The following is an 8,125-nucleotide window of genomic DNA, read 5'->3' on the forward strand; positions in this document are numbered from 1 at the left end:
CCGTTGAACCTCCGTTGCAAATAGTGTAGCCATCTTTGTTGATAGGTTTGTAGCGAATTCGTTCAGTAGTATGTAGTAGCGTTAGATGCCGCACAAAGGTAGGTCTGGAGTACGCAAATAAAATCCCCACCCTTAGTCACTTCAGAGTGTGATAGAACAATTTAGTCACGTTTTGCTGTAGATCAATCCTATCTAAGGTGCCTAGTAGCCATTCGTAGTGCTCCGCGGGAACTCACCGCGTCCTAGTCTAGCCGGGCGGATTTACGTTTAAGAGTTCAGTTTTAGCGTACGAGCTTCTGAAAGTTCCGCTTCATCTCCACGATATGCTACCACTTAATCTTCAAGCCCCACGTTAACCTGATTTAATGCCAATCTTTATCTCCCCGTCCTACGCTAGGCTGCTGACCACTCGTCCCTGGGCGTGTTTATATCTTACCGAGCGTTTTCGTTTCTCTTCCTTTCACAACAGGTACAATACGACCGATTTTGACTTTAATATTGTGTCCCATCGTCGCTTGTCGATGAAATGCTGGTATTTAACTCTGTATTTTGCTATTCTTCTCGTACCTCGTTTAACTCGTTCAGCTAGATTGCATCTGTTCTTGCATCCCATCACTCTTGCGTGTGCTAAAAACACACACACCCACACACTCAGACACCAATACCGCAGATACCGTTCGTTATCTTTCTTGTCTAACCATATATCCATCTTTCTATCTATCTATCAGCTGTTAGCTTTATTTCTCGTTACGTTCGTGTTCTCCCTTGCTAGCTACACGGCTCGCTCTGTTCTAACGATTAGTGCCTTTAATTAGCGGATGCGAGCAAAGATGCAAGAAATCGTTCTCACTCACTCACCACCCACAAGCCCACGCCCACTGGGCATGGGCATTCTCACGAATCGCGTGCGTAACAATGCAATGCATTCTCCCGTTCCTTTTGTACGCCCCATTCCTGTTGTGCATTGGAGAGACGAACGAATTGGTCGAAAACGTTGCAACGATGTACTTAACGTTTCTCGGTTCTCGCTGGAAGGAACGCCACCCCTAGCATAGTTTGTAATCCCAACCCTAGCTAGCTGTTAAGTGTTGATCAGCCGCCCTTCCACTGAATCGCAAAATGTGCACCAAATTGTTATAAAAATTCCCAAATTTCCCGTATCCTTCACTTCACGTTCAACCTATCTCACAGAGTAACTTCTTTCCACTAAAGCAAGTATTTCTTTCTAGTATTATTGACGTATGAACGTAGTGAGTAGCATTTAGTTGAAGGCATGCATTACCGGCAAATAGTATTGTTTCTAGCTTATTATTGATATACGCCGTGAGTCGTGGTAGAAGGAACGTCTCTCGTATCCTATCATCACTATCATAGTATTATGTTCCTACACTTTTATCCATTTTATTTCGAATGATAAGATCATCATTCAAGCGAGGGAAAATTGCAATCAAAACGAAGCAGGAAAGTAGCCAACATGAGCGAAAAGCGGTGTGTAAAGTGCGACCAGTTGATGGCTTTTGTGAATTACCAAATGTATAGTGCCTTGCCGAAGTCCGTAGATGTAAATGGTTTGGTAGATTTGTAAGCGGAACTATCGGGAAAGCCCGGGATGCTTTCCGGTTCGCGATGAGAATGCAAGTACCTTCGCTGTTCGAACGCTTGGAGGCTGCATTCGGTCATAGAACCGTCGAAAGGCGTCCCGTGGTGCTGGGTTGCGGTGATATTCTGGATGGTTACTAAAATAATTCGAATGGCCAGGATTAGACCATAGCCGAGACCAGAACGGAACGCTATTAATTCTAGTAGTCGTCTAACTATATCTACTAATAACGATCGTAAAATATATCATCAAATGAGTTTAGAAAAGAATCGCTTATTTCGATCCTCTGGTATGCTTTGGAAAGTAGATGCAAAATGAAAGAAAAACGCCTGTCATAGTGCCGGATACTCGTTCCAATTTCCTTCGAACGCGCAGTGTAGGGGTAAAATATTCGTTCTGTAGCTCGCCATCATGCTGCCCGGGGTCTTCATTTCGCGATGCATTAGTTACCATACGGTTTTCACTGATTATCATGCACTTATCATTGCATATGCACCCCACCATACACTTGCACTCGATTTATTTGCTAATATCATCGCACCATTAATATCGACACTGCCTTTTGAAATTTGTCCTCTGAAATGCAATCGCTCACTAGATATGTGTTATTTGATGTAATTTGTTTTAACTTTTATCGATGTATTAAATGGTTATTGATTGGTTCTAGCGTTGGGCATTTATCTGATACACCTAAATACTGAATTTGTTATATTTTAAAAAAATAATAGAGTTTTAACTTAACATTTCGATCGCCATGGGATAACCACTGGGCGCCTCCATTGAATGTGAATTGTACGAATAACTTATGTATGTAATTGTTGTACTAATGTTACACTGTAATACATGTTCATCGTAATCTAATAATGTTTGGGATTCTCCATTTAAGTTCAATGATGATGAACATAATAAATTTTGTACAACATTTCGATTCTAATCTGATAGCGATTGGGCGTCTCCATTACACTTGGACAGTGTTGTATAACCTGCCGATCTCATAGCGACTGGGCGTCTCCATTAAACATGTTATACAATGATCAATGTAATCGATAACATTCTACGAATTAATGCTAGCAAGTTTTAAATTCATTGTTTATTTTTTAATTCTAGAGCCACTTTTATTTGATATAAAACCAAATCGGCATGCATTTATTAATCCACATTAACATTCGTTCATATCTAGACGATTAAGCTTGGCTTCATTAGTTAATTTTATTAGAGTTTGTATATCTGTCGTTTATGTAAGTATTGCGCTTATAATCTAGTATTGCTAGAAAACTAGAGCGGATTATATCCACCAATGGAGACGCTTCATTTTTGCAGCATCGTTCGGTTTGGTTCGGTTTGGTAGCTTTCGGTTCGATAGTTAGGTTTCATTTGATATGTGTTTTACCTCGTACATCGTTGAAGACTGCCACTCCGTGCTTAGATCGGCGCTGTCATGCTTGTTGCGTTTCTTCCGAAACAATCGCCCCACCGGTCCGTAGTTCCTTCGTTCGTTCGTTAGTTCTTATTTCGTATGATTTAAGCCTCGCCGAATGGTATCTCACATCACCGGAGGCGCCGTTTCCGGTCCGCTTGTGTAGACAATCCATCTGGTGCTTTGAGAAACATCGGCAGCAACAAAAATCCCTCACCCAGTACGGCCAAGTAGGGCCGCAGCCCATGGGCACTCGCCAACATCTTCTTCCGCCTGATTTATGCCTCTAGAGCAATGCAACGTTCACCACTCTAGTGCATTTATGTTTTTTTGTTTATCGTCCCATCCCTTCGAGCGAACTGTTGATGAAAGACAGTGTTCACAAAACATAAATCCTTCAAAAAAAAGAAGAAAAAAAAAACAACTGCAACTTAGCAAACGCTGCATCATTTTAGCTCCACTTCTTCACCCTCGCTACGTAGATGCCATCGAACTGTAAATTCAACTCTGTCATACGAGTATTTCGTTTCTCTTTCTCTCCCTCTCTTTCTCTCTCTCTCTCTCTCACAATCCGTTTTTTATCCCGTTCAATTGTCCTTACTCGTCCGGTGGTCCTTGCTTCCTGTTTGATCTTGCAAATGTGCTCTCTCGGTGGTTCCTTATCGTTCTCCGGCCATTTTCTGGACAACCCGCCCCACACCAAATCAAACAAAATTCCAACATTCTACAACATCCACCCACACACGCCCACTGCCCACCTCCTATACCCCACACCAGCGAGGCAATCCCAGAAGAGAACTACACCAAATCCCTACCCGAGCGAGACAAATACGGAGCCCGCCGAGGACCGGCTCTAATCAAGGCGTCATCCGCCAGCACGCCGAAATCGTCCGGACGGCGAACGGCGGGCGGTGGTCCTGTGAACCCGCAAACCACGGCCCTCCTGTCGGCCAGTTCGACGGATTCCGAGGACGACGACGAGGATGAGGATGAAAGAGGTGCAAGTCTGCGGCATCACCACAACCGATCCGACGGTGCCACGCGGCGACTGAACGGAGACGGCAACAAAGGCCAGCACGACGATGAGGACGAAGACGATGATGACGACGACGAGGATGCAGACTGTGCGGACGAACAGCACCCCATTTGAGAAATATTCATCTAGGATAGTCGCTCGCGCACTATTCGAGGAGATTCTGCTGGTGGGCCGACCAAGCAAAAAACGGCCGAAACGAGCACAAACCGCCAAGTCAGCCGAGGCTGCTGAACACCGCAGCTTCTAGCGTTTTTTTTCGACTCGTTTTCATCGCATTCCTTCCGCGAGCATGCGATGCCTTAGCGATGGTTGCGTAATGCGCGTGGCGCTGCAGCGTAACGCGTAAAGCGCTGCCCATCCAAGAAGCACGTGGCAATGGAGGCACACACAAAGCACACCTGGGCGCTGTTACGGTAGTGCTCGCCAGCTATCATCTACTACTAGTTACTACGACCGTTTGCGTTACGTTGCGTTGGCAGAAAGTATTCGAAATCATTCCGTTACCTTAGGGAGAGCTTAATGGCGCACGATTCGAGCGATTCGGGCAGCGAAAGGATATAGAGCACAACTGTGTGCGTACTTACAAGACGTACTTACAGCAGGCTGCGGGGCCTTCAGCATTGAATTTAGTTTTAAGTAGATTGATAACGAAACCAGGTGAAACAATCGCTAGCTAATTCGTAAGCCGAGGTGTAGTTTAGTTCAAATTATGCAAACAAAAACTTATTACATTTTTTTCTCCTTTATCTAGCGGAGTACATGAGACGATTAGAAACATACACATGAACCGGTGCTATAGCTTACAGGAACAGAACTGGGGGCAATACATACTTATTCGATTCGTTTATAAGAAGGACTCACTCCTATCGTGTTCTTGCTGAACGTGCGGTAGTGACGTTCAGAGGCGTAGAATTTTGTTTTCTTCATTCTACTCGCGTTCACCGAGGGGAAATTTGCATGCCGAAAACCTTAAGCAGGAAGTAGAGGTAGTGATCCTCGCTTGATCCTTGAGCGTGTCAGCTTAGTACACGTAGCACACCGCTTCACGCCACCGTTTGGCACGGTAAAGCGATGTCTAAGCAGCAAGGATATAACCGCACATTAGTCACACCTTAAGCCGAAGCGATGACACATGCTTTCGATGGCAGATATCCTTGTGGTAATGATGGAGATGAAATTGCTAACTAAAAACAACACCCCGGTGGTAAAGGCGTAATCAATAGAGACGATTTTACCAGCTTTACATAACTGATAGCCAATTATATAGTGATAATTTTAAATACTAACTACACACACAGTCACTACTAGTGGGCAGGTTGAGATGACGAGGAAAGAAGCGATGTTGCAAATCCAAAGCAAAACACGTACACCCCGCAGTTACCAGTGTTCGGTTTAGCTGAATGTCCTCGTACAGGGCTTGTCTTGCGAGATTTTAAGGATTTATTCCTTTCGATTATTTCTAAATTGATTCACCACGTGGTAGTGCAATTAAAACCTATGCCGTTCTTCCTTTAACGGCTTGAAAGGCGATTACTCGTATATTTGTTTCAAATACTTCTCCTCCTTTCTCCTAGAAGGGGTTCCCTTTGGCTGAGATTATGATTGCTATCGGCATGCTAATTGCCTTGCGTTCCAAGCCAAAGATAACTATACTTGCCGTTATCCCGACTCCCATTTCACTGACGAACATGATGAGAAAGTCAAACGTAGGAGAAGTTCGTGTTTGGCTCAAGCTACTTACCGAGGTGATCATTTAGCCCCAACCGTCAACCGACACTTTAAGATCGAGGGATTGTTTTTTGTTTAACCATTTTTTAGCATAGGTCAATGACACAAACGGAGGTATTATTACTTAACAGTATCGCATATGTTAGCATTACTCCTAGGACGCGTACTGGTAGGGTATGTGCAAAATAGCTACGAATCAGTAAGATACAAAGAAGTGCAGTTACTACATTAGTTCGACACCTGGCCGCTTAGCTTTAGATCCGCTAAAACAATGTTCATTCTTGGGTGTTTTTAAATGATTTAACTGCTCTCCCATATGCAATCCTCCAGTAGCGTGGTGTTCGTTTAATCGTGCATTATTCTTTACAGCTGCTTCTGAGCGCCCACGGAAAATCGTACTACTGCTGAGATATTATTTACCTTTATGATTTATGCATTAATAAAACTCTACCCACTGGCTGGGAAGGTGTTTCCTGCAGTTATGCTACCGTATGTTGATGAACATGAAAAAGAAACTGACTTTTCCCATTTTCGATTTTTGAGAAGGTGTTAAGAGCTTTATGCTTTGTGTTTGCTTTTCACGGGCGCCATCTTAGCGGTGCGTTGCTGTACTTCTTCCAAGGTAGTGTAGCGTCCGCACGCCAACGCAAACTGATCGAAAAGAAACAGTTGTAGCGGCACGCGAGACAGATAACATCGGTACGGGCTTTAAATAGAGGCACGCTTTGATAGGATCAATAATTGAGAAAAACCCACAAAGCAACACAAAATTATTAAAAGAAAAATACAATGGCCAAATATGACTGGTGCTCGCGATGGCCCACGAAAGAGAGGATGCGATTAATAAATCTTACCATTGTTCGTTCGTAGCATTTTCCCGCGGCGAAGATTGAGAGAAATACGTGCTTGTGAGAATGGCACCCCTGTGGTGTACACGAAAAACGCGAACACTACACTTATCGGGAGTTTCTATGCAACCCTTCATTCCTACGCCGGCAGCACAATGCAGGAGTTCTGTGGATGCTTTTTCTCCCCCACGTGCCGGTAGGGCGCGCAAAGTTTCATCACAAATTTGAGAAGCTAGACTCGACTAGACCGGGGAAGAGAAAGAATGTGTATAAATCTGCAACGGCGCCCGCTTTCGGTGAAGCTGCTGTAGAACTGAGAAACGTGTTAAATGTGAAATGCTGTGCGCCAACGAGATAATGCGTGTTCTAATCGCGCAAGAAGTTGGCAATTTTTTATGGTGAATGTTTCCTTGAAGAAAGGAAGGTGGAAACAGAGGCGGCAACACGAGTACGGTAGCATGCACAAAACGAGTAAAATGGGAAGTACAATTGAACATTGGTAGCGATGTAACTAAATCATGAAGCAAACGAAACACCCGCGGCGGTGCGATAGTGTCCCCGCAGGAAAAAGGCTCATGTACCGATGCAAAGCACATGTACTTATGCAAAGCACACAGGAACCAGCTGCCAAGACAGGGGAAGGGACAGAATGACACAATACAGTACGGGTTTGGCATTAATGGCTCGCAGGAGATAAGCGTGATGATGATGAAGAAAACACGAAACCTAATGGATCAAGAAGTAGCTAAAGAATGAAAAAGAACAAAACTAGAAAAGAAACTGAACAGATAGCGAATGAATAAGATGAATTATATGAGTACAGAACGTGTAACATTGAAAAGAGAACGAGATACGAGTATAATAAAACAAAATGAAGGAAGTTATAAAATATGATTCTAACTTGCTGGCGTGTCTCAATGTTTCGATCGACATATCTTATTTACTGTTCGAACGGGTTTCCAACGGAGGAGTTAAGAAGGTTTGTAATTTCATTTGATAGTTGTCACGTGTCACACGTTTTAATCATAGTAGCCTGAATTGCATTCGCCGTTAATTTGCTTAACCTCTTCATAGTCCATCCATTTTGTATAAAAGGGTAAAAAAATTATCACTCTTTTTTATTTGTGGTTTGGAAAATACGTGCTCAAAAATTCATAAAATCTAAAGTCATATTCTTTTTTGTTGAGATTTTATGCTAATAAATGATAATTGGTTCAGCGTTTCAGAAAATGAGTTAAAAACTGCTTGATTGTTTTCAATATCAATGAGTTTTATTTTTTAAATTATAACAGAATTTAAATGTTATCGTAGTTTTCTTTTGTCTGGAGCAAGTAATTCTATTAAGAATCTTACAATAACATTTAGTTTCTTTGCGTAGCTTTTTACCGCACTTGCTTCTGCATGAACAACAAACTTTGCACTCTCGTGACTTGAGTCAAAAAGTTCAATTTTTTTATATTTTAATGACGACCTGGCTGTATTGTTCTCAAAACTAT

The 8,125-nt window shown here is 42.9% G+C and overlaps 1 protein-coding gene across 1 annotated transcript in view; it reads left to right on the forward strand.

Moving 5' to 3' along the window:
- Window positions 1-7,523, forward strand: part of LOC128727807 (sodium/hydrogen exchanger 3) — a 32,097-nt gene extending 24,574 nt beyond the window's left edge. Inside the window, exon 21 of the mRNA XM_053821751.1 lies at window positions 3,795-7,523. Coding sequence (XP_053677726.1) covers window positions 3,795-4,167 — 373 coding nt within the window. The 3' untranslated portion in view covers window positions 4,168-7,523. The remainder of the gene's footprint in view (window positions 1-3,794) is intronic.
- Window positions 7,524-8,125: the final 602 nt, after the last annotated feature.

Source organism: Anopheles nili, chromosome 3 (genome assembly GCF_943737925.1).
Source record: "Anopheles nili chromosome 3, idAnoNiliSN_F5_01, whole genome shotgun sequence".
NCBI classification, from domain to species: Eukaryota; Metazoa; Arthropoda; class Insecta; order Diptera; family Culicidae; genus Anopheles; species Anopheles nili.